Raw genomic sequence first — 26579 nt, 5'->3', positions numbered from 1 at the left:
TAACTGGATGAAACCTAGTTACAGTGCCATTCTCCCTATCAGACACAAACTTAGGACCATTCCCTTCCTGGGCTTTAGTTGAATTCAGAACCAACTCTGAGACAACTACACTATTTTCAACCATCACAGGCCGAAAGGCACCTTCTGTCTGCTCCACAGACAAAGAAGAGCCAGAGACACATTCTCCTTTACCAGGCACACAGCTTGGGATTTCATTTCCCTTGTCCCAGCACACAGGGCTGTTCACAGACAACTGCTTGGAGACCGGGGTAGCTCCCTCCATAGGCAAGTCAATACTCCTGGCAGACACAGGCACATTTCCTTCACTGTCACAATTCTCCACACAGGTAACAGGTAAGGTATAGGGACACTCATCTTCCACTATCCTTGCCTTCCCAAACTGCTGACTAGACAAAGCCATCAGCTCATAAGGCTGCCTAGGCTCATCCAAGCTTTCCTTACCAGGCACATTGCCACTCCCCACAGATAAACTGCTGCTCTTCTCGCTAATCTGAGCTACTTCCAGCAAATCACAGTTACCCTTTTCAGGGTCACTTTTACAAGCTGTACTAGCCAACAATCCATCACCCATTAAAAATCTACCCTTTCCTTCCTCAATTAGGGCTTTAACCTGACCATCCACTTTAATCTGCTCCTGAGAAACATTGTCCTGACCAATGAGATCTTTCTGTGCTTGATCTAATTCCAGATTCATTTCTGAGACATTAGACAGACATTCAGAAACTTCACTCACAGACAAACAGCTCTTTTTCTCAGACAAACATTTGGAGAAACCCTCCCCAGGCAAATCAATGCCCATAACAGACACAGGTTTAAGATCATTCCTTTCCTGTGATCAGTTAACTGGACTGAACAAAGCTTTAATATTTCCCCAATCAAAAGATCCTTAGGCAATAACTTCCTTACAGCAGCTATAACTTCATGCTTAGTACCATTCCATTCAAGGTGGATTCTGGCTAAAGGTACACTTACAGTAAACTCATAGGGGACAACAACATTCACACTCTGATTTGCTAAGTAATCTTCCTCTTTGACAAGATCTGCTTTAACAAGAGTGATGTTAGAAGCCATAATTTGCCCTAAACAGCTTTTACCATTAACTTTCACACTCTCTATGAAGTTTCCACTACCACTTCCATACATAGCATTGGCACAATTTATGGAGTCACCTTCTACTGAACTCACAGTAACAGCATTTACATAAAAGGTGGCAGTGTTGGGGTACATTTGGTTACACCCAGACAACTGCTCAGAGTTATACAACATACCAACGTTGTTATAAACTGGACTTCCAAGACAATATGGTTTCTGCTGTTCTTCCCTTGTTTTTTTGACTTGGAGCTGGAGTCTGGCAGTTTCTTGTTGCACCTGGTGAGTCTCCTGTTGCATTTGGTGAGCTTTCTCCTCAGCAGCCAGCAGCTCCAGACCCCCCTTACGAGCCCTTTCCTTTTTTTCCATCAGCCTCCTTCTCCAGCTGGGCCAAGGCTTGCTTCTTTCTCATTCGAATTTCTGCCTGTTTTTGTTCATGTTCCAACTGCAGGCCGTCTCTCAGGGCTTGCAGTTTCATTGTTTCAGGTAAGGGCTGTGCTCCTGCCTTTTGATCACTGGCCATTAACAGATCTCTCAGTCCTTGATTTGTAGCATTCTTTCGAAAGCTTAACCCCTTTTCTGAACACAAATCTTTCAGAGCTTTTTTGTCAAGACCCTCATATGCTCTTTGCTCACCCATTGCAACTGCTCTTTAACCAACCAAACTCTCAATACCAAAATTCAAATTTGGATAGCATGGGGTTCTGATCCAAAGCTTAATTGACCTGGTTCTGTGGATCCTAGCACGACTACCCCACTGTAAAAATGCTGGTTCTGGTGGGACCCAACTGAGAGCGCCAATTCAAGACAAAAAGAAAAGGAGTACTTGTGGCACCTTAGAGACTAACAAATTTATTTGAGCATAAGCTTTCATGAGCTACAGCTCACTTCATGCTTTAAGCAGGGTAGTTACAGCCCAAGGCTGGGGTTTCTATGCACACCAAGGCAAATCAAACCAGCCAGACAGAGAGGACTTTGGTTTTACTCCACTGGCTAACCACAAGTCACACAAGGAATTCCCTTAGACACTCCAGTTTCCCAGTATCACCACCAGTGCCACTCATTATGGGGACAAATGGTTATGAAAACCAATACCCCAGTAAAAGAAAAAAGGTTCTCTCGATCCCAAAGGACCAAGCCCCAGACCCAGGTCAATATACAAATCAGATCTTACCCACAAATCATGTTGTTGCCAATCCTTTAGAATCTAAAATCTAAAGGTTTATTCATAAAAGGAAAAAGATATAGATGAGAGCTAGGACTGGTTAAATGGAATCAATTACATACAGTAATGGCAAAGTTCTTGGTTCAGGCTTGTAGCAGTGATGGAACAGACTGCAGGTTCAAATCAAGTCTCTAGAGTACATCCACAGCTGGGATGAGTCTTTCAGTCCTTGGTTCAAAGGTTCAGTGTAGCAAAGTTCCTCCAGAGGTATGAAGCAGGATTGAAGACAAGATGGAGATGAGGCATCAGCCTTTTATAGTCTTTTCCAGGTGTAAGAACACCTCTTTGTTCTTACTGTGGAAAATTACAGCAAAATGGAGTTTGGAGTCACATGGGCAAGTCCCTGCATACTTTGCTGAGTCACAAGGCGTATCTGCCTTCTCTCAGTGGGTCAGTTGTATAGCTGATGGTCCTTAATGGGCCACCAAGCAGGCTAGGCAGAGCTGACACCAACATATCTGGGGTGTCACCCAGAAGCATAGCATAAGTTTGAAATACAGATAGTATAAAGCCAATACTTATAACTTTAAATACAAAAATACATGCATACAGATACCATAATCATAACCAGCCAACCATAACCTTGTCTTAGACACCTTATTTGCCCCCCTTTATACAATATTTGGTGCTATTACAGGACCTTGGTTGCAACAATGATCTATACGGTCCCAGATTATGTCAATAACGTCACACCTGCACTCTGACTAACTGGAAGATCAGGCATCTCCTCACCACTTACATCCTCACAGGGACCAGAAGGCTCACCGTGAACATTTGTGTCTATGTATCTCAGGAGAGCTCCTTCCTGCTTATATAGAAAAAGCTTCCTTTTCTTTCTTTCTTTTTCTGAATGCTGCCCCAGAGGGGCGTTTTCTTCTTTCACTCATGACTGCTATTCTGTGCCAGCTATAGTGGCTCTCAACACTCAACTGAAGGGGACAAATAAGCAGGCTGGTAGCAGGGCCTGAGTGAAGGAAGATATCAGCGTCTTAAGGGCCTAACTGGGTCCTACTACTTCAGTTGACTGCCTGTTCTCCTCAGGTGGGTTCAGGGAAACAGCAGGAAACAGGAAGCTCCCTGAGAAGCTGGTGTTAAACAGTCCAGACTCCTGGGGGTGCTAGAGAGGTACATAAGAGGCTCCTCCTCCTCTCTCTCCCTGAAGCTCCTGCTGCTTTCTGTTATTCCCTCTCACCTTTTCTCCTGCCTGCCTATGTCATGTCTCTTGTGCCCTCCTTCCTCCAGCACAGCACTCCACCATCTCTGTGCATCCAGAGCAGAGAGAATACATATGCACCAGCAGCAGACACAATTTTCTACACTCTGGGTCCTAGTGGCGCTCCCCTTCCTGCACAGTCTGGCACCTGAGGCAGCCGCCTCACTTTGCCTTATGGTAAGGCCAGCCCTGCTGAGGTCCTAGATAAATGGTAAAAGGTGTCTTGTACGTGAACCTGTTTACAATACGGTAGTCCCTTGCCACACATTGTTCAGTCTTGATATGCAGATGAGACCAAGCCATGCTACAATCTCAGCCTTTGCAGTTGGAAATAGCTCTCTTCCAGCATAAATGTGTCAAATTTTAGGGATTTGCTGAGATTTTCATGAACACCCTGGGATGGTGATCAGAATATTTGTGACTAGTATGATCCTCCACACAGAAGCAAGTTGAACTGGACTTGTTTATTCATTAATATATTTATGAATATTTTTCATTATTCAGCCAGCCCTAGTTGTAATTACAATAGCTTGCCTATCACAGAAACATTTACAGTGTAGGTAGGACCTAGGGAGATATGATCCTAATTAGCTTCTCTGCAGAAAACCCTTTACACACAGAGAATGCCACAAAGTGCACAGGCTGCTGTCAGTGTAGAGCATTATGGCCTTGTTTATGCTGGGAATTTCAACCATTGGTGTTGAGCTACCCCTAGTGTAGAGAGACAAAACTGCTGTAAGCCAGGATGGTCATTGGTGCAGTTTTTTCTCGCTTGAAACAGGGATAAACTGCATCAGTGCAAATTGTAGTTTATAATGACGTTGCTTGTCTACACTAGGAGTTTTTGCTGGTGCAGCTATGCTAGGGGCTGTCCACTGATGGATGGAACTGGTGCAGATCAACTGTTGCTGGCTTTCAGGAGCTGTCCCACAATGCTCCACACTGACAATACAATCAATACACGCGTGCATGGTGAGGACACGCACCATCAATAGAAGTAGCCAAGTGTGCGTGCACACAAGTGATTTAATAACTGCAGTGGCTGTATACTGACATAAGTTAGGTTAGCATAATTGTAGTGTAGACATGGCCTTAGTATTTACTTGCAACAGGGTTCACGACCTGCCCCTCTTCCTGGGGCTCGCTTGCCCTCCCCAATAAGGCTCGGAGAGGCTTCAAGGTTATGTAACACCTGTGTCTTTATTTACTTAACGTTGTCCCACCACCCGTGTTCATCTATATTTCTCCGACAATATACAAAGCTTTACAGGTTTGGTTCCCTCCTTTACAGGTAGAGTCAGCCTTCAGCTAGGAGGCCTCTAGCTCCCTCCCTGACTGATTTCAGAGTTGTAGCCATGTTAGTCTGTATCAGCAAAAACAACAAGGAGTACTTGTGGCACCTTAGAAACTAACAAATTTATTTGGGCATAAGCTTTCGTGGGCTAAGACCCACTTCATCAGATGTATGGAGTGGAAAATACAATAGGAAGATATATATACATAGTACATGAAAAGATGGGAGTTGCCTTACAAATTCTAATGAGACAATTCAATTAAAGTGGGCTATTATCAGCAGGAAGAAAAAATCACTTTTGTAGTGGTAATCAGGGTGGCCCATTTCTTCCTGGCCACCCCCCCCCAGGCTTCTGGCTCCCTCCCAGCCTTTGTAGCCTTTGGCTTGTCAGGCCAGCAGGTGTTGCCAATCCTCAGGCCAGCATCATGCCTTTTCCATCAGCCACAATCTGCTTCCCTTGACTGGAGCTGACCAGGCAGGGGCTAATTAGGTGCTTTTACACCAGTACCCTGCTACAGAGTGTGACAAAGCTCCGACCTTGTCTCAGTGGGCCCTGCGCTTCCTGGCAGATTACGCTAGCCTCAGAGGCTCACTGTGATCCTCCATGTAGCCCTTCTCTCTCTAGAAATAAGGGTCACAGCCTACTTTTCCATTTTCATCATAAGCCAGCAAGGGAGGTGAGGAGAAGCAACCCTCCCTCACACAGTCTCTGTTGTCTCCCAATCTCAGTGATTAGTCAGGGAAGGGAGGGGGAGCCCGGGCCCACCCTCTACTCTGGGCTCCAGCCCAGGGACCCTGACAGTAGCAGCTCTTGGTAGCTGACTTTTTGGAAACAGGACAAGTACAATTCCCTGGGCCACTTCCCCACAGCAGCTCCCACTTCCTCAATATCTCAGTCACCCTTACCTCAGGGCCTCCTTTCTTGTGCCTGATAGGGTTTGTACTGCTCTGTTTCTCCAGCAGCGTGGTTTCCTCCTACAGCTCCTGACATCCCCCACTGACTAACTGGGAGGCTTTTAACTAGTTTCAGCCAGCTCCTAATTGGCTTCAGGTGTCCCAATCAACCTAGCTATCTCCACTGCTTTCTGGAAGGATCTTAATTGGCCCCAGGTGTCTTGATTAACTTGGAGCAACTGCCATTTGATTACCATGGTAACAGGGATTTGTTTAGCCTGGGGCTAACATACCTGTTTCTCACTACTTTCCTATAGTCATCTAGCCTTGCCCCGTCACAAGAGCTACAGACAAAAGATTGCTCTTGTTTACTGAGGGCTTGCCCACAGTTACAGTGTAGCTTCTGCCATCAGTGTAGGTACTCCTCTTCCGCAACTGATGGGAGCCATACTGGTGGGAGAAGCCCTCCTGTCAACATAGCGCTGTCTACACTGGGGGTGAGGTCAGTATAACTATTCTGGTAGGGGTGTGGATTTTCCACACCCCTGAGTGATGTAGTTATACCGACATAAGTTGGTAGTTTAGACCAGGGCTGAAAGAGGCCTCACAGGTTTTGAAATGCCACATACTGTATTCAGCATGACCAGTCTGGGGGTGGGGGGGCTCATGCTTAAAATATAGAATATTCAAACAATAAGGTACTTAGAAGAACTTAGTTGAGTAAATTCCAGTTGTTTCACACAGAAAGACTAAGACATAGCTTTAATGTGCACTGTGATTGCACTGCAAGGGAAGTGCTATGAGTTCTCAACAGGCCAAGTTATTTAGGGCCAGCCAGCTGCAGAACTTGGTTGAAAGTAGCTCACCTGCTATGCACTATGCTATGCTGCCGTTGCTTCTCTTTCCCTCATCTCTTTCTTGCTTCCCCTTTGTTTGTTTGTTTTGGAGATGTTAATTTATGCACTAATCAGTGTTAATGAGCAAAGAGTGGGAGGATAAGAGGAGGAATGTGTGCAGGGGTTGAGGGACTTGTCTGTAATTATAAGAAAAAACACCTCAGTGGTGCTACCACCACTTCAGTTGCATTGGTGAGAACCCCAGGGTAAATAAGTCACTGGCAGCTTTTGGGTTTTTTTTTTTTTACCAGTGTGCCAATTAAAACTGATGGAGTTCGAGACCAGGGTAAATGGAATTGGTGCAAGCCCCATTTTACAGTGCAGACAGTCTACAGTCATGCAAAAATTCTGAAGGTAGACAAGCTCTCAGCTGTCAAACCATCTTGAACCCTTCCAGTGACAAGTGCCCCCAGCCAGAACCAGCCACACATTAGCATGTCAATGAGTGGATATCCATGTATGGAAATTAAGAGCCACTTTTATTTCAGTGACAGGTTTCAGAGTAGCAGCCGTGTTAGTCTGTATTCGCAAAAAGAAAAGGAGTACTTGTGGCACCTTAGAGACTAACAAATTTATTTGAGCATAAGCTTTCGTAAGCTACAGCTCACTTCATCAGATGCATTCAGTGGAAAATACAGTGGGGAGATTTATATACACAGAGAACATGAAACAATGGGTGTTACCATACACACTGTAACCAGAGTGTGTAGAGAGGGGCCTACTCTACTTGCGCTACATTGATAACATCTTCATCATCTGGACCCATGGAAAAAGAAGGACAGGGATATCCTACAGGAGGATCTGGATGACCTTGTAAACTGGAGTAATAGTAATAGGATGAAATTTAATAGTGAGAAGAGTAAGGTCATGCATTTAGGGATTAATAACAAGAATTTTAGTTATAAGCTAGGGACGCATCAATTAGAAGTAACGGAGGAGGAAAAGGACCTTGGAGTATTGGTTGATCAAAGGATGACTAAGAGCCGCCAATGTGATATGGCCATGAAAAAAGCTAATGCGGTCTTGGGATGCATCAGGAGAGGTATTTCCAGTAGGGATAAGGAGGTTTTAGTACCGTTATACAAGGCACTGGTGAGACCTCACCTGGAATACTGTGTGCAGTTCTGGTCTCCCATGTTTAAGAAGGATGAATTCAAACTGGAACAGGTACAGAGAAGGGCTACTAGGATGATCCGAGGAATGGAAAACTTGTCTTATGAAAGGAGACTCAAGGAGCTTGGCTTGTTTAGCCTAACTAAAAGAAGGTTGAGGGGAGATATGATTGCTCTCTATAAATAGCGGAGAGGGAGAGGAATTATTTAAGTTCAGTACCAATGTGGACACAAGAACAAATGGATATAAACTGGCCACCAGGAAATTTAGACTAGAAATTAGACGAAGGTTTCTAACCATCAGAGGAGTGAAGTTTTGGAATAGCCTTCCAAGGGAAGCAGTGGGGGCAAAAGATCTATCTGGCTTTAAGATTAAACTCGATAAGTTTATGGAGGAGATGGTATGATGGGATAACATGGTTTTGGTAATTAAATGTTCATGGTAAATAGGCCCAATGGCCTGTGTTGGGATATTAGATGGGGTGGGGATCTGAGTTACCCAAGAAAGAATTTTCTGTAGTATCTGGCTGATGAATCTTTCCATATGCTCAGGGTTTAGCTGATCGCCATATTTGGGGTCAGGAAGGAATTTTCCTCCAGGGCAGATTGGAAGAGGCCCTGGAGGTTTTTCGCCTTCCTCTGTAGCATGGGGCACCGGTCACTTGCTGGAAGATTCTCTGCTCCTTGAAGTCTTTAAACTACGATTTGAGGACTTCAATAGCACAGATATAGGTGTGAGGTTTTTTGCAGGAATGGTGGATGAAACTCTGTGGCCTGCGTTGTGCAGGAGGTCAGACTAGATGATCATAATGGTCCCTTCTGACCTAAATATCTATGAATTTATGAAAAGAAGCCCTTGAGGAATTCCACCATGATTTCAACAATTTCCATCCCAACATCACTCTCAGCCTGGACCAGTCCACACAAGAGATCCATTTCCTGGACATAACGATGCTAATAAGCAATGGTCACATAAACACCACCTTATACCGGAAACCTACTGACCGCTATTCCTACCTACATGCCTCCAGCTTTCATCCAGACCACACCACACAATCTAGTGTCCACTGCCAAGCTCTACGATACAACCGCATTTGCTCCAACCCCTCAGACAGAGACAAACACCTACAAGATCTCTATCAAGCATTCTTACAACTACAATACCCACCTGCTGAAGTGAAGAAACAGATTGACAGAGCCAGAAGAGTACCCAGAAGTCACCTACTACAGGACAGGCCCAACAAAGAAAATAACAGAACGCCACTAGCCATCACCTTCAGCCCCCAACTAAAACCTCTCCAATGCATCATCAAGGATCTACAACCTATCCTGAAGGATGACCCATCACTCTCACAGATCTTGGGAGACAGGCCAGTCCTTGCTTACAGACAGCCCCCCAACCTGAAGCAAATACTCACCAGTAACCACACAGAACCACTAACCCAGGAACCTATCCTTGAAACAAAGCCCGTTGCCAACTGTGCCCACATATCTATTCAGGGGACACCATCATAGGGCCTAATCACATCAGCCACACTATCAGATGCTCGTTCACCTGCACATCTACCAATGTGATATATGCCATCATGTGCCAGCAATGTCCCCCTGCCATGTACATTGGTCAGACTGGACAGTCTCTATGTAAAAGAATAAATGGACACAAATCAGACATCAAGAATTATAACATTAAAAAACCAGTGGGAGAACACTTCAATCTCTTTGGTCACTCAATTACAGACCTAAAAGTTGCAATTCTTCAACAAAACAACTTCAAAAACAGACTGCAATGAAAGACTGCTGAATTGGAATTAATTTGCAAACTGGATACAATTAATTTAGGCTTGAATAAAGACTGGGAGTGGATGGGTCATTACACAAAGTAAAACTATTTCCCCATGTTTATTCCCCCCTACCCCCCACTGTTCCTCAGACGTTCTTGTCAACTGCTGGAAATGGCCCACCTTGATTATCACTACAAAAGGTGTGTCGTCGTCCCCCACTCTCCTGCTGGTAATAGCTCACCTTAAGTGATCACTCTGGTTACAGTGTGTATGGTTACACCCATTGTTTCATGTTCTCTATGTATATAAATCTCCCCACTGTATTTTCCACTGAATGCATCCGATGAAGTGAGCTGTAGCTCACGAAAGCTTATGCTCTAATAAATTTGTTAGTCTCTAAGGTGCCACAAGTACTCCTTTTCTTTTTAATTTCAGTGATCACACATTTACCTACTTGGGCCCTATCCTTCAACAGGCTGAGCACCTGGGAGTTGAGGGTAGTTGACACTTTACAGTACTGGATCCTTAGGGCATTGTTTGAATGTTAGGTTTCAGAGTAACAGCCGTGTTAGTCTGTATTCACAAAAAGAAAAGGAGTACTTGTGGCACCTTAGAGACTAACCCATTTATTTGAACATAAGCTTTCGTGAGCTACAGCTAGTGAGCTGTAGCTCACGAAAACTTATGCTCAGATAAATGGGTTAGTCTCTAAGGTGCCACAAGTACTCCTTTTCTTTTTGTTTGAATGTTGTTTCCCGGGATTTCCCCAGGAATTGAGATTAGAGGGGATATTTGAATTTACAGGGAGGTTGGAAAACAACTAAACTGGCAAAACTAGTTGACCACTGGGGGTGATGGGAGAGTTCAGGGTGGGAGGTGAACCCTCCCCCCCCCCCCCACTTTCCCACCCGAGGTGTAGGGAAATCTTTGTTTCCTATTTGAATGTTCAATCAGTCTCAGAGCCTTTGCATGTACTGAGGAGATCACCCTCATCCCAATGTACTTCTGCGGTGGGACAACATATTTAATGTCTGTTTATGCAATGACATTGCCATGAGTTTATATATGCTACAAGTACAATGTAAAGATAGAAATCCAAGGTTGATTAAATAGAGACAAAAGGAGGTAGGAGCACACAGAAGACAGCTAGCATTATTTGATACAAGAAAAGAGGCAACAAACCCTTAGCACAATAGATCTTCTACTGAAAGAGAGAAAACAACAAGTAACATAAAACAAACCCAAACTGCCCAATGAATAAAAAGTGTTTCTGCAATGACTTCAGTGGGAGGAAGATTTTAGGCCCAGAGATATTATTACAGAGTGGGAGAAAGTCATGTGTTAATAAGAAGGGCTGGGATCAGGGGTGAAAGTAACTCTTTAGACTTACCGGTATGGGGGCTGGCTCCGGCCCCTCCTGGAAGGGGCAGGGCCTTGGGCAGAAAGGGTGGGGTTGAGGGGTCAGCATACACCAGCCAGCCCATCCATGCTCCCTGCCTCGCACTGCCCGGTGGTTTAAAGAGCCCAGGGCTCTGATCACCACTGCCGCCCAGGGGCAGCTCCTCCTTTTGCCTGCCCCCGTCGGCAGCCGGGGGTGGAGGAGCAATGACATTAAAGTGCTGCCGCGGCAAAGGACCCTCCTTAAAACGCTGCCACTTAAAGCGCCCCGTCGGCGGCCCTGCTGGTACGGACCCTAACTCCCTGCCCTCCTCTTCTGTTGCATACTGCGTGCCGGCTGGTTACCCTAATCCATTCTACAGATGGCTGCATTCACTGATGCCATTCATACATTACTGTAAAGTACTTTTAGATCCTTTGCGATGAAAGGTGCTATAGAGATGAACAGTGATATAATTATAAATTGTGACTCCAATGATATCATCAGTGAGATGGCAGATGGATCAATACTGTTATGAGTATTTGATATTATTGTGAGGGCAATATTTTTCAGTGGCAGCTTGAGTGGATACAATGTTAACTATAGAATCATATTTTGTTTAATGTTTTGGAAAACAATTTAAAAGGGCTGATAGTAAGATTAGAAGTTATAAGGGCTCCCTCGTCTGTTTATAGATGGTATTGCATGTCCTTTTAAACAACAGAAGCTTATTATGGAATAGGTTTCAGAGTGGTAGCTGTGTTAGTCTGTATCAGCAAAAAAAAACGAGGACGACTTGTGGTACCTTAGAGACTAACAAATTTATTTGGCCATAAGCTTTCGTGGGCTAAAACCCACTTCATCGGATGCATGCAGTGGAAAATACAGCAGGAAGATATATAGACCCATTTTTGCATATTCTCTGTGTATGTAGTTTATTGAAGTTAGGAGAAGTCATGCCCAGTAGGGGTCACTATGAGCTATGTGTTTTTAAAAAATTACTTATAAAAGGACTAGCTAACAGAGTGTACTTTGGAGCAGTTCTCTGAAGCTATCCTGAGAGACTTTTCCCCTGACATCCTACTCCTTGGCAGGGAAGTCACTGGCCATTGCTGACCTGCTGCTAGTTACTCAATACCATCTCAGAGTTTAGGTGATAATTTGGGATAGTATAAACCTATTGCTTGTCTCTGGGTGTGCTTAAATCTAATAAATACTAGTTTTAGATAAGAGCACACAGATTTGTATCATCTTTCATCAGCTGGAAGTGCTGGGTTCCTGTTGATTTATCCCTGACGCTGCCTGGAATGAAACAGTTAAGTTACCGCTACTTTGGGTTTTAAGATCCCAGTGACAATCCCACAGCCACTGAGGAGTGATGGGGGCAGGAAACGGGGCTGGGAAGGATGTGGAGCTTCCTGCAGCTGGGTGAGGTTTCTGGGGGTTGGTATGATCCGGCCCCTGTCGCTCCTTGCAGGGGCAAAGGAGCTGAGCCTGTCACAGGTTAGGAGCCACCAGCCATGGCATCCCCAGCCCTGTGGTGATTTACCTGTCTATCGGCTGCCCTCGGCACCCAAAATGACGTGCCTGCACTGCTGGGGAGGAGTACATGACCACTTTTGTGGCTTCCCTTTGTTTGCCCCTCAGAAGTCATTTTTCTGTGAGGAAGCAAAGAAATCTGCAGGGGAAATGAATTCTGTGCATGCGCCGTGGCACAGAATCCCCCCAGGAGTGAGGTACTGGCATTTTAGCCACCATGTTGTCTAGACCTGCTCTGAGCGGAATTTAAAAGATGCACACTGGCAATGGAGGTGATTCCACAGCACAATTAAGAGATAACAATATATATAATTAACAATAATTTCTTCTTATTGCTATCCTTTGCCCTCGCTCCCTGTCATGGTTCCCCATGTACTATGGTGTTGCTGTGAAATGCTTTTGCTCTCTGTTTTCACCACCCGGGGTAAGTTTGGGGTAAGTTCTTCAGAACCACATGTTTTCACAGCCCAGGGATATGTGTGTGACTTTCACTAACAGAATGCATGGCCTGTATTCAGCAAAGCATGTGTTTGAAACCCATTGATTTAAAGTATCTTCAATGAGATTTAAGCATGTGCTTAAATGCTTTGCTGAATCAGGCTTTAGTAATCTGTGAGCAATAGATATTTCCTCTCTCACTCATTTTTATTCATAATATTTGTTGTTTTCCTTGATATGGCTGATACAAATCTCTTAGACTAGTGAAGCTTATTGACAGTATAAACAAAGCAACCTCTGTGTTACCTCAAGCAAATCTGACAGAATCTTTAAACACATTCTCCCCCCCCCCCCCCCCCCCCCCTCTCCCCCCCCCCCCCCTCCCCCCCCCCCCCCCCCCCCCCCCCCCCCCCCCCCCTCCCCCCCCCCCCCCCCCCCCCCCCCCCCCCCCCCACCCCCCCCCGCTCCCCCCCCCCCCCCCCCCCCCCCCCCCCCCCCCCCCACCCCCCCCCCCCCCCCCCCCCCCCCCCCCCCCCCCCCCCCCGCCCCCCCCCCCCCCCCCCCCCCCCCCCCCCCCCCCCCCCCCCCCCCCCCCCCCCCCCCCCCCCCCCCCCCCCCCCCCCCCCCCCCCCCCCCCCCCCCCCCCCCCCCCCCCCCCCCCCCCCCCCCCCCCCCCCCCCCCCCCCCCCCCCCCCCCCCCCCCCCCCCCCCCCCCCCCCCCCCCCCCCCCCCCCCCCCCCCCCCCCCCCCCCCCCCACCCCCCCCCCCCCCCCCCCCCCCCCCCCCCCCCCCCCCCCACCCCCTCCCCCCAACACCGCTCTCCTCCCCCCCCCCCCCCCCCCCCCCCCCCCCCCCCCCCCCCCCCCCCCCCCCGCAGAGTTAATTCTGGCAGCTGTAACTTGTGTTCAGTCTGGAGGTGAGCAGTAGCAGTTCTTCAGGAGGACACTAAGGGGCACCTGTGTACCAAAGAAAATGATTCCCAACAGTTGTATATGCACCAACTAAGTGAAAGCTGATGTGCACACTATTTGTTAGTCTCTAAGGTGCCACAAGGACTCCTCGGTTTTTTTTGCTGATACAGACTAACATGGCTATCACTCTGAAACCTGACACTGTTTTATCTAGCAATATAATGTTGACATTATTTGGAAATATGGAATGAAGTCAACCTCAACACCCTCACTCGGACTGCCTTTGGGCAGTATTTATTGCTTCTCACAGCTAGAGGTTGGGTCCATTTGTGTGTCACCTCTAGGCTGGACCTTTTCAACTCACAGAACCAGAGACTGAAGGCAAACACTCCCCAAATGCAGCTAATTCAAAATGGCCATCTTGCCTCTTCTGTCAATTAGCATACACTAACTGTGCTTTATGATTTACACTGGCTCCCTGTTCCCTGGTGAAGAGCCATCTCTGCACAGGGCCCCACCCTGTGGAGCTCATCTCTCCCAGAAACCAATATTATTATTAACTGTATTACAGTAGCACCTAGAGGCCCCAACAGGGAACCTGACACCTGTTCATACACATAGCTAGAGACAGTTCCTGCCCCGAAGAGCTTACAGTCTAAATAGACAAGACAAATACAGCAAAGGAGAAAGGAAGGATTATTATCACCATTTAACACATGGAGAACTGAGGCACAGACAGATTAAATGACTTGATCAAGGTCACAGAAGAAATCTGTGGAAGAACCAGGGATTGAACCCAGCTCTCATGAGTCCCAGTCAACTGCCTTAGCCAGAAGTACCTTTGTCTTGGGCAAAAACTTAGTTTAGGCATTCAAAGAGACTATCTCTATGTAGATGGCAATGGAATACCACTGAAGGGGTCTAATGCTGTAAGGTACTGAGTGCCACCTGCAAGGTGATGAGCATCCATGGCTCCTAGTGGAGTCAGTGGGGGTTGGGAGATGCTCGGCACTTTGCAGTGTTGGGCCATAGAGCGCGTCATTATTTATTTCTTAAGGGCTAACGACAATGAGCCAGACTGTGCCATGCTGGGACGTGGGTATGCAAGGTGAGGCGGGCACACGTAGCCTTTCCTCCCTCCTTGCCCAAGTCTGGCACAGTTGCAATCTCTGTGGTCACCAGGGCACAGGAATTGTTCCATGCTAGCTGACATAGACATGTTGGTAAAGCCCCCGGGGTAGGCACAGCCATGCCGACAGAGAGGAGTGCTTCTATGTCATTCGGGGACATGGTCCAGCTGTGCCGGTAGAACTCCTTCTGTCAGTTTATGCTGCATCTCCAGAAGGGGGCTGTGCTAGCGGAGTTATATCGGTCTAGCTGTACCTGAAAAGCATTTGTAGCATAGGTAAGACCCCCCCTTCATCCCCCTGCACCTGCTAGTACAGCTGGCCAGCCATGGCAAGGAATGCAAACTCCACAATCCTCAGGGGTGGAATAGTGGGCATGCTCCCTGGGTACATGGGAGGCAGGGGTCTGGAGTGCATGGTGCCTTCCAGAGTTCACAAACGCCCTCAAAGCTGGGTTGTGCCTTAATGGCATAGTCTCACCCTATGTGTGAGAGCCTTGCATGAGATGAAGAGATGGGGCATTAATAATGTGGATTAGGAGAAATGTTTACCTCCCCGCCCCCAACACACATCCACACCTGTTTAAAAGTCATGTGAGTCTGAAGTAGGATGAAACATGAGTCAGTCAGAATTCGTATTACAAAAGGAAGGGTTTGTCTTATTAATGAGTGGATTTCCCACAAAGAAAATTACCGTCTTGGCCTGGTCTGGAAGCTGATGTAATGCCAAGTGCTAATTGAATCTTGAACTGCCAAAGCCTAGTGGTATTGGCTGCACAGTCTCCAGTTACAGAATGAAAGAGAGATACTCTGAGGCTATGTAACTAGAGTCCGCCTGACACGAAGAAAAGCCAGCTGTATGCTGAGGCCTTGCCTACTCTGGGTATTTTGCACCCATTGGTGCAGATCCCTAGTGTAGGCCTGCTGTGCTGATGTAAAAAGTGACTTGGACACGTGTGGTTACCTAAAGGCCTGAAAGAGCAAAAGGATGTTCAGCTGCAAGTACCTGTTTGTCACTTAAACTTAGGGCCAGTCTAGTGATGCTTTCTGTAATATTTGTTAATCAGCAGTATTTCTACTTATCTTTTTTCTCTTCTTTTTTTTTAAATCTCTGTCTTTCTTTAAAATCACCAGGAAAATAGTCTGTTGCTTATGGCAACTTGGCCTCACTGCTGTGAACTGGTAGCTGAGGCAGTTACTGATGGGGGCCTTGGAGAGAGAAACTGAACTCTGACTTCTGGGGAAGCAAAGCAAGGAGTAGGTAGTGGCTCAGATAGAAGATCTCTGGCACAGAGGTTGCTCTTATTTCTCTCCCAAAACAGTGCTACAGGAGGAAGGAACATTCTGTGCAGAGGGAGACCTAACTGACCTGAAGGTTACTAGCTAGGACTGCATCTATGCAAGAATTTGTATGCTGGGAAAGGAAGTGAAGAGAATACACTATATTGTCCAAATGGAAATCTAAACAGCATGAGATGAGGGTATTTGAACAACAATACTCATCAGTTTGGGTGACTGTCAAAAAGCAGCCCATTTAAAGGGGGTATTTAGGACCCGAACTCTTTGATTTAGGGGCTATCGCCCCATAATCCCAATTCTGTCCCCTGTGGTGCATTACAGTAAAAATGGGAAGGAAAACTGAAAGCAGAAGAAATATAGAAGGGAGAATGGCTGAATATATTGAGAGAACTGAAAAACAGATACTGAAGTTAAGAGGAGAACACAGATAAATGAAGGAGGATAGGGAAAACTCAGCTGAGGAAAGAAGGGAAAGAGATGCAAGAAGGGCATGTAGACGTGGGAAAATCCATGGTGAGAGGAGGAGGAAATAAGAAAGGAGAAATTTGACTAGAAAAGCTATCCCCAGCAGCAGACAGGTGGACAAGGTAAGTACCACATAACTACAAAGTGCTGTCTAGATAACAGCTTTTGACTGAAAATATAAGATTTTATTGTGCAAGAAACGATAGTTTTGCACTTAAAGTGGGATTGGAACCCCACAATGTCACAGGATGGGATTTTAATCTGGATGTCAAAACCTAGAAAGCATTAGATATATGTCAGGCTTCTGGTTTAAACTGATTTTTCCTAGTAAGAGCAATGCTAAAATGCTGATTAGAACTCACCAGTAAATATTTGTTCAAAATAAAACCCTCTTTATTTTATACTACTTCCATTCCCCAGAGCCTCCAAGTCCTCCACATTCCTTCCAGTCAAGGCTTATGCCACCAGCATTGATTAGTCATGCATGCAGCCCGAATCTGGATGAGGCTGGTCACTGAGAGCAGAAAAAGCAGATATGTACAGGGTGGAGGTAAGGGGTTTGTGTGTGTGGAGGAAGGGCTGAATTGCCTTCTCCAGCTCAGCAATTATTTGCCAGAAGATATTGCCAATATAGTTTGGGGCAAATGTTGAAAACCAGATGCTAACCAAGGGCCAGTTCTGCCACTCTTACTCACATAAATGGAGCAATACTTAATTGTGGCCTATACTGCCAGTTTGCCATCTGCTCCGGGAAGAGGCAGCATGTGGGTGTGCTGCCCCAGGAGCAGACCTGGCAAGGAATCGGGATTCTGAGCGTCACGACAACTCCCCTTGTCTCCCCTGTAGGCCTAATTTGACCTGAGTAACTTGACACAAGTAAGACCTCATGTCTCAACTGGCATGACTGGGAAGGTGAATGGAAGAATCAGCTGTAAATAAGGGCATAACAAGCATTAGGCTGGAGTCAGTCTAGCTAAGTTAAGCAGGTGATGGAGACAATGGACAAGACAAGCCTGGAATGTAGATCTCAGGTTATACATGAACTGTACATGGACAGATCATGCTGTACAGGGACTGGTTCCTGAAAAGTAACCAAGCCAATCATGAAGTGCGTATTGCAATGTAAAGTCAGGCAGTAGAGACATATATAAGGCAAAGTTTTGCTCTATAACTTTGGATATGTGATGTGCCCTGCAGCCACCACCCCAGCTCTGAGCATGGCCAGCTAGGGCATAGTGTTGCTGTCAAATAGTGTTGCTGTCACCTGATTGAGAAATTCCAGAGTCGAACTGAGTTTTTGGGAAGTGAGTGGAAGAGGGTTTCAGTAGATCCTAACTCCCCTTATCCCAGGGGAAGGAGGCCACTTCTGGACTATACCAAGAGCACAGTGCTCCTCCCGCCGCCACAGCTCCGTTGTGCTAGCCAGCACGTTGTGGGGAAGCACGTGGAGCCAAGACTCCACCCATTATATGACCATCTGTGTGGAAAGGGGAGGAGTGGCCTCCACAGAGGCTGGTCTTCCCCCATGCTGCGGCCCAGCAGGTCATAGCCCACACAGAAGAGTAAAGGAGTGCCTTATGCCTCCAACCCCTCTGCACAAGTGTGTAGGGCAAGGGCCAATCTTACCCTCTGTGTGTAGCCCCACTGAAGTCGGATGGGCTATTTGTGCAGTAAGATACTATCCAGCATGGGTAAGGGGGACAGAATCTGGCCCTATACTGTGGACCAACATACACTAGTCACACCATACAATATGAAAACACTTCTAAACTGCCACTGCATCTCAGATAGCAATGGATTTTACAGAGTGTATTTCCATATTTAAGAGCGGGATCAAGCTCCTCTTAGTTATCAGCTGTTGGGAGGAGGGCAGCGCTGGGACTGTCTGAAAGGAGCACACAGAACAAAAAGGGGATATGTCTTAATTAGCTAAGCCAGGAGATCAGGCTGTGTTTAGTTTTGTTTCTGATTTATAGGTCAGAAAGTTGAGATAAAGTTTGGTCATCAGCTATGAAGGGAATTTATATAGGACCCGATCCCACTGGGAGCCTTTCCATTGACTTCAGTGGGCTGTTATTAGCTAGCAAGATACAGTACAGCCTGTATTAAAACAGAGCAAGTAATGCAGCTTGAAAGGAAGGTGAAAGTAATGCACTGATTTCTATTAATTTTGGGTAACCACCTAATTTTCTAGGGCAGTGGTTCTCAACCAGGGGTACACGTACCCCTGGGGGTGCACAGAGGTCTTCCAGAGGGCACATCAACTCATCTAGATACTTGCCTAGTTTTACAACAGGCGACATAAAAAGCACTAGCAAAGTCAGTACAAACTAAAATTTCATACAGACAATGATTTCTTTATACTGCTCTATATACTATACACTGAAATGTAAGTACAATATTTATATTCCTATTGATTTATTTTATAAATATATGGTAAAAATGAGAAAGGAAACAATTTTTCAGTAACAGCGTGGTGTGATACTTCTGTATTTTTATGTCTGATTTGTGTAAGCAAGTAGTTTTTAAGTGAGGTGAAACTTGGGGGTATGCAAGATAAATCACACTCCTGAAAGGGTTAGTAATCTGGAAAGGGAGGGTGTTCAGCATCTTACAGGATTCCTCTAACAGAAGAGCTAAGCGAATTCATGACAGATTCTTGGGAAACAAATGAAAAGAATCTCTTGACAAAAGAGCTTTGGCACAGCAGATCATGCTATTAAATATAAGCCAGCCCCATGGAATAAAGAGTTTCTTAGACAATTAGCTAAAGTAAAGTAGTCAGAGTGCTGAAAGGGGCTATGCAGATTATATCATTGTATAAATTATTGAGCTGGTGTGGTGGAAAAGACAGATATAACTTTCTCTCTCGTGTCCTGAGGGTGGCTGCGCTGAAAGTTTTTACCTCTCATCTGAAAATTATACCCATTGCTTTCTCTGCTTAGTTAATTGAATTTACAATATTCAGTAGCTAGATGGTGAATGTGGTTTAGAGAGATACATGCTGAATTATATATTCGACGGTGGATGTTCCACAGTTAGTACCCTTCATTTGTGGATTCAGCAGCGCTTAACTTTTGCTGTTATTTAATAGTCTTATTCAGGTGTTTTTATTTGTCTTGATTAATAACCATTTCTGAGCAATGATGTAGGTATTAGTGATCACAGGAAGACACAAGCCTGAATGGCCCTGGCTGCTTGAGATACCATCTCAACAGCGCTGAGTAAATGAAACAATCCTCCTCACAGTACCCAGATTTATGACTACGGGCTATATGACCATGGGTAATGACGTCACCAGAGCACAAGGCTGCCTCCCAGTAGAACTCTGTGGGTGTTAGCCACCTGAAAAGGGAGAGCAAGTGGATGGTGCCAGGGAGTGGAGCACCTGCTGAATTCCATGCATAGGTATAGTACAGGGTGAGAGCCCTCTACACACTAGGTGTCTCCTAGAATCCCTGCTGGGATGGGGTACCTCTGTGAGACTCCCTTTCTCCCCCATTGTGGGTCTTTGTCTAGTAGGCACAACTGAGCCCCTTATGTTTGCATTGATTTTTTAAGGAAGGTACAATCAAAAGAGGATGGGGAGCACCTTGCCCTGATGGCAAAGGAGACAGGCAGATGAGGAATGACATCTATCGAGATGCTTATATGGCTCCCATCACTGGAGTATATGAGTGCCTCACACTGATTTAAAACAGAAAGGGTGATAACAATCTCTCTCTATTTCTTCCTAGGCGGTAGGAGAGATAGTTGGATTTATACATAGCATTTCTGTTTGCTTGCTTGTTTACATTTGTGTGCCAGAGAGAGAAGAGAAAGAGAAACTAGGTGAAAGAAATGAGTTTTGTATTCAGTTCTGAAGGCGGTGGGGGCCTGTCATGAATTTTCTCTCGGGGGTGGGGTGGGGTGAGCTGAATAATGCGTGTCCTACTCCATTACAAGCTCTGTCTTCCACATTCACAACCCTTCCCCTACCCCCCCACCGCTGGTATGCAGCAGTGTCAGGGGTCCACTGGAACGTAGCTGTCATAGGAGGTACTGGTCAAAGAGGGAAAGTCAATTCTTAGGTAGCTAGGGCCAATCCTGTGGAGGGCTTTGATTATCAGGACAAAGACTCTGAACTGGGCTCTGTACTCATTGGGGAGCCAGACCAGAGAGAGGAGCTCAGTGATGATGCATAATTGCCAAGTAGATAAATTACTGCATTTGGTATCATTTGGAGCTTTTCAGTGTGTTTGACTTCATTCATTGGTATGGTGAGAGAGACAGGAAAAGAATGTAGCACAGGTAGAGAATACCCACTGGATATTGGGGTGAATGGGAATAGAATAATAGAATCATAGAATATTAGAGCTAGAAGAGACCAGGAGGTCATGTAGTCCAATCCCCTGCTCAAAGCAGGACCAACACCAACTAAATCATCCCAGCCAGGGCTTTGTCAAGTTGGGCCTTAAAAACCTCTAAGGATAGAGATTCCATCACCTCCCTAGGTAACCCATTCCAGTGCTTCACCACCCTCCTAGTGAAACAGTGTTTCCTAATATCCAACCTAGACCTCCCCCACTGCAACTTGAGACGATTGCTTCTTGTTATGTCATCTGCCACCACTGAGAACAGCCGAGCTCCATCTTCTTTGGAACCCTCCTTCAGGTAGTTGAAGGCTGCTATCAAATCCCTCCTCACTCTTCTCTTTTGCAGACTAAATAACCCCAATTCCCTCAGCTTCTCCTCCTAAACTGGAGATAAAACATGTTCCCAAACTCTGAGGGCTGATAGCAGGAGATTCTCACTGGAAGGCCCTTGACCCTTAATTTCACTTCCCTCTTTGGTCTAACAAGACCAAGCACAAGTCTGTTGACCTGGGGAGCAGATGCAGGACTCATCTATAAATGTACTCAGGGGCATTTGTGTAAGGGAGGTGATCTGGTTTTCTCCTGAGTGCATACATATCATGATGAGGACCTTATCAAGCAAGGGCCTGATTCACAAAGGTATTTAGACTCCTAAATATTCAAATGTGTGCCTAAAGGGATTTCAGTGGAAGTGAGGCACCTAAATACATTTGAGTATGAGGGTCTAGTCACTTTTGGAGATCTCACTAGGCATCTATTTGCATCTTGATGTGCCTAAATATCTTTGCAAAGCTGGCCCCAAGTGCCTAGACATTAAGGTTTGCTGCTTTAGAAATGCACACAGATTAGATTAGAAAGAGATCGTGGTTTCATTTGGAGGGAATTTTTGAGTTGATTTTTGTCATTGTCACTTCTAAGTTTGCTCTCCAGGCCCCCACATGGGCCCATTTTTAAAAGGTCAAACAATAAAAGAAGAAATATTTTGTATGCACCATTTACAGCACTTTTGTTGCTTTCAGTGAATTTTTTTTTTGTGACGAGTTCATAGTGAAAAAAATTAATAAACGTAGTAAACAAATATCCATGGAATCAGAAACAAACCTTTTCTTTGTGACCATTCCAGGAAAGCATGCTTGTCTCTGTGTGTCTAGATATTGATAAAGCACTTAATCACTATAGTAGACAGGTTTGTGTCCATGTGTTTTAGAAATTAGGTGGACATTAGCTACAGTGTTCCCTGTGTGTATTTTCTTGGTAACCTTTCATCTAGTCTGTAAAATTGATAAGGTTCAGTTTTTGCTGTATGATATTGCTATTGACTTTCCCGTTATCTTTATCTTCATTATGGCTTTGTAAGAGCTCTCCCTTGGTTTACGCAAAGCAATGTTTCCCCTTCACCTGATCTCTATTTTTAGTTATTTTCCCAATCCTCAGCTTCCTAGCAACTAATTGTATTTCCACCCTCTTCAGTTTTAATGATACTATTGCTCTTCTCCTTACAGAATGTTCAGTGAAGCCAGCCCCCGGAAGGCCACTTGGGGACAGAAGCTCACACCTGTTCATTCCAGGTGACTTAAAAAAACAAAACAGTAGGACCCAATAAAGTGAAAGCTGATGCTCCAGCATTTGAATCTGCTATCACTGGTGATTTCCCTCTGAGCATCAGGGAAATCGGTGCACAAGGGGGGAGCCTTCAGTATAAATGTGCGTATGAGTTAGCTATCATTACCTGTTGACAATACTCTTTTGGTTGAACAGGTAGGAGATTATGCACTGGTATAATATGCTTTCTTTATGCCTGTGGTTTCAACTTGCTGTACAAATGTTTTCCTGTTTATCATACTGGATGCAGAGTAGAGCTTTCGTTTAACCCTTCACATTTATTTTCCAGAGCTAATCTCTGATGTCTGAAGTACAATGTTTTGTTTTAATATCATAGTCTAGCAATGTAAACCACCATTTGATTATATGGATCAAATGAATACATGTTTTTCAGTATTTATGACAGCTTCTGTTTTACAGCTGCACCAGGCTCACATGCTTGAGTTCTATATAATTCATGTACAGTACCAATGATTTTTGTTCTCTGTCCTAGAGCTGTTCCACTCCACAATATGCCTACACAGCTGGAGAATGCTATGGACACCTTGATCAAGATTTTTCACCATTACTCAGGCAAAGAAGGGGACAAATACAAACTGAATAAAGGAGAACTCAAACAGCTCCTTACCAGTGAACTCACTGACTTCCTTTCAGTAAGAGGCAGTTTCTACATCTCTTTAAATTAAGGTTTAGTGGGTGAGGGAAATAGCTACTGAAGGATTCTAGAAGAGCGTTTCCTTATACAATCAAGTCCATGATGTGACAGCATCTAAACTATACAATCAAATGACAACTGTGTTTGTGGATCCAAAGAGAAAGCGCTAATATCAAGTGTCTTGTTTGATGAGTATATTAAAATGTGCACCTTTGCTTTGAACCACTCGTCACAAATGATGAAAACTACGTAAGTCACTGATTATTCAGCTGTGTGTTTGAACATCAGTGCCAAATACAATCTAGAAATAGTAGAAAAAATGATTTCGTTAAATCACTTTTAATCAATTTAGTTAGAACTGAGTGTAGACCAGCCCTCAGCAAAATTGGGATATAATACAGGTATATAGTTCTCAGGAGGCGAGAGAAAGTTTTAAGTGCAGTGAATGGAAATGACTGTGCACTCCCAAACATATGCAGACTGATTGTGATCAGTGTCGGGAATGTTTCATGCTCTTTAAGGGCTTCTTCAGGCTTACAGTTGTATGGTACACGTTTCTTCACAGGTTTATTGGCAATCCTGTATGTTCCAAATATAGCTCCCTATCTGTACTGAACAGAGATATTGCTGAGAAGAGCTCTCACAGTCATTGCTGATTTGAATTTATTTATGCACATCTGTTGTGTTCTTAAATTATTCAAACTGAAATTCTTATGGAATCTGGTACATAATTGATTCCCTGTATTTTAGTAATCCTAACCGTTTTGTGGTCTTTAACAACAACAACAGGATTATTTTGAATCAATTTATGAAATTTCTTGGACTGGATTTTCTTTTTAATCCTGTCTATTGATTTATTATTATGGGAAGATTCTGCTGCCCTTACTCATATTGAGTAGGAACCGTACTTGCTAAGTGAGGTTCTACCAACCGTGACAACAGAAGGCATTATCTGGCCCTATATAAATAACGTCTTGAAATTATAAAAAGCATTTTAAAAAAACCAAAAAAACCCCACTCCAAACACTGATATAGTTGCTATTTTAAAATAAACATCATGAGCCAGATTTTCACTCGACAGCTCCCCAAATCTGGTTGCTTCATGTAAGTGCCTATTTGTTGCTGAGCTCTATTGAAAACCTGGCCCTATGCTTTTAACACTGTTAATATTGATATGCTGACACTTTAAATGTAAATTTCACACAGCTCCTTCATTTTTAAGTTTTAGAACAGATTGAAATAATTGATACTACTTAAACTTTTAGCACATTACTGGATTGTACTATGATATACCAGAACTATACATTCAAGATTTGCACCACAGTTAAGTCATTTTCTTGTTAAACTGAGTTCAAGACATTGAAATAGTTAAAGATACAGTACATGTAAAAAAGGAATTCCTGGATGGCTTGTGGGTTTAGTGTGGGTATGTTCAAGAAAATGAAACACACTTTATACCTGTATTATACAAATAATGTCCAGGCAGATTATATTTAGGCTTGGAAGGATAGATTTTCATCAGTACATGTTGGTAATCATCAATTTCACCATACACACACAAACCGAAGAAAAACTATTTTTCCATTGATAATAAAAAAATCTTACTGCTAGGCAAAGTAAGAAAAATGCTCTTTGAGAACTTATAAGAATTTAATTTAAGGAAGTTTCCTTGGTATATTTTGACATGCGATGTTGACAATTTGTGTTTTAACTGTTATAAAGCTTTAACTCTGAATATTAACATCTACTATCATTCAATAATTTCTGTCTGACCCTCTCCATAATATCCCGTACCTGTGAACATTTAAATTGATAAACATAGAACAAAATGCTTAAAAACATAATTGTGCACAACTGAGAAAATGTAAACAGATAAAAATGGAAAAATGCTTAAAAATAAAACTGAAATCAGTCAAATTATAAAAAAATAAAAATAGAGTTCTGCCAAGCCTAACTACATTTAAGAAACATCAAACTGAAGGTCAACAAATCTGTTTGGTTTTTTTTAAAATTTCATTTTCTTTTTTTCTTTCTAGTGCCAAAAGGATCTCCAGCTGGTTGATAAGATCATGAAAGATCTGGATACCAATAAAGACAATGAAGTGGATTTTAATGAATTTGTCATTCTGGTTGCTGCTTTGACTGTAGCATGCAATGACTTCTTTGAGGAACAGCTAAAGCAAAAGGAAATTGGAAATGATAAGTAAATGAACCACTGAGAGACAAATGTACCTGAATCATGCTTCGTTAGCACTCATCAGCATTTTGTGACTACAAACGATGTCATGTTAATGTTATTAAATCGTAAGGACCAGGTCATCAGTTAGTGTAAAGCAGAAGGACTCTGCTGACTTCAGTGGGCCCATATTGATTTTCACCACCTGACAATCTGGCCCTAAGTATCTTCCAAGATTTATTTTCTGCTTTTTTTATATCATGTATTTGTCACTTCCCTGATGCAAGAGCTCCAGATATTAGTTCACTTGACTGAGTTTCTGAGGTTTCACCCTGCTACCCGAATTCACCCCTTTTTCATCTGCCCTGTCCCACATCTAGAGTGCTGCCCCCTCCACTGGCACGCATTCCTCCAGAAACTACAGTTTGCTGTCTGACATTTAGAGCTGGTTGAAATTTTTCAAACACAAAATTTTCCTGAAAAAATGGGTTATTTTTAAAAAAGCTTAAAAAAAAATTGAGGGGGTGGTTGGAATTTCATTTGACACAATTTTTGTATGGGAAAATTTGAAATGAAATGTAATGAAAACTGAAGTTTTGAACTGAATTTTTAATGTAATTTTGAAGTGTCCTGTTGAAAACTCTAATTTTTTGGCAGGCCAAAAAGGATGATTTTTTGGACCAGTTCTGCTCAGTTTGGGCCACCTTCTTCTCTGTTTTCATTTCTCAAGCCCTCCCTTCACTTGCACTGATAGGCTGCAATCATGCCTTCCTCCCATCCAGTCGGACAGAATGCATGGCTTCCTTCAGCTTCCCAACCTCTCCCAGCTTCACTTCTATTGTGTTCATGCCTCTCTGTTCAACCCCTTCTCTCAGCATAAAAGAGTTCATGCATAGGATAAATTATTTAAACAAATGAACAGAGGACTATGTCAGCTGATTGCTTATAGGAGGCATGAATGAAGTGGGTCTTCAGGGGAGATGTAAATGAGGCCACGTGATTCTGTTTTCTTTGTGCTGCATCATTAAATGGGAGGAGTCTTTGGAGCCCTGCTACAGGAGTTATGGTGGGAGGATCTTGCCACCGGCGGACACTCTCTGTTTTTCCCCT

General features: G+C 44.3%; 1 protein-coding gene across 1 annotated transcript; it reads left to right on the top strand.

The window, feature by feature from the left end:
- Positions 1 to 23103: 23103 nt before the first annotated feature.
- On the top strand, positions 23104 to 25900 carry S100Z (S100 calcium binding protein Z). Its single transcript, XM_007064510.2, has 2 exons — positions 23104 to 23291; positions 25330 to 25900. Exons 1-2 carry the CDS (start codon positions 23109 to 23111, stop codon positions 25498 to 25500), a joined length of 354 nt encoding a protein of 117 aa, XP_007064572.2. The 5' UTR covers positions 23104 to 23108; the 3' UTR covers positions 25501 to 25900.
- Positions 25901 to 26579: the final 679 nt, after the last annotated feature.

The sequence above is a fragment of the Chelonia mydas genome, chromosome 5, assembly GCF_015237465.2.
Source record: "Chelonia mydas isolate rCheMyd1 chromosome 5, rCheMyd1.pri.v2, whole genome shotgun sequence".
NCBI classification, from domain to species: Eukaryota; Metazoa; Chordata; order Testudines; family Cheloniidae; genus Chelonia; species Chelonia mydas.
This window is presented reverse-complemented; position numbering and strand designations above follow the sequence as displayed.

Bases quoted from the DNA above. Each gene is read 5' to 3' on its own strand.
- S100Z (XM_007064510.2), top strand. From the start codon at position 23,109: ATGATTTTTGTTCTCTGTCCTAGAGCTGTTCCACTCCACAATATGCCT. The intron at 23,292-25,329 runs GTAAGAGGCAGT...TTTTCTTTCTAG, and splicing joins AACTCACTGACTTCCTTTCA to TGCCAAAAGGATCTCCAGCT.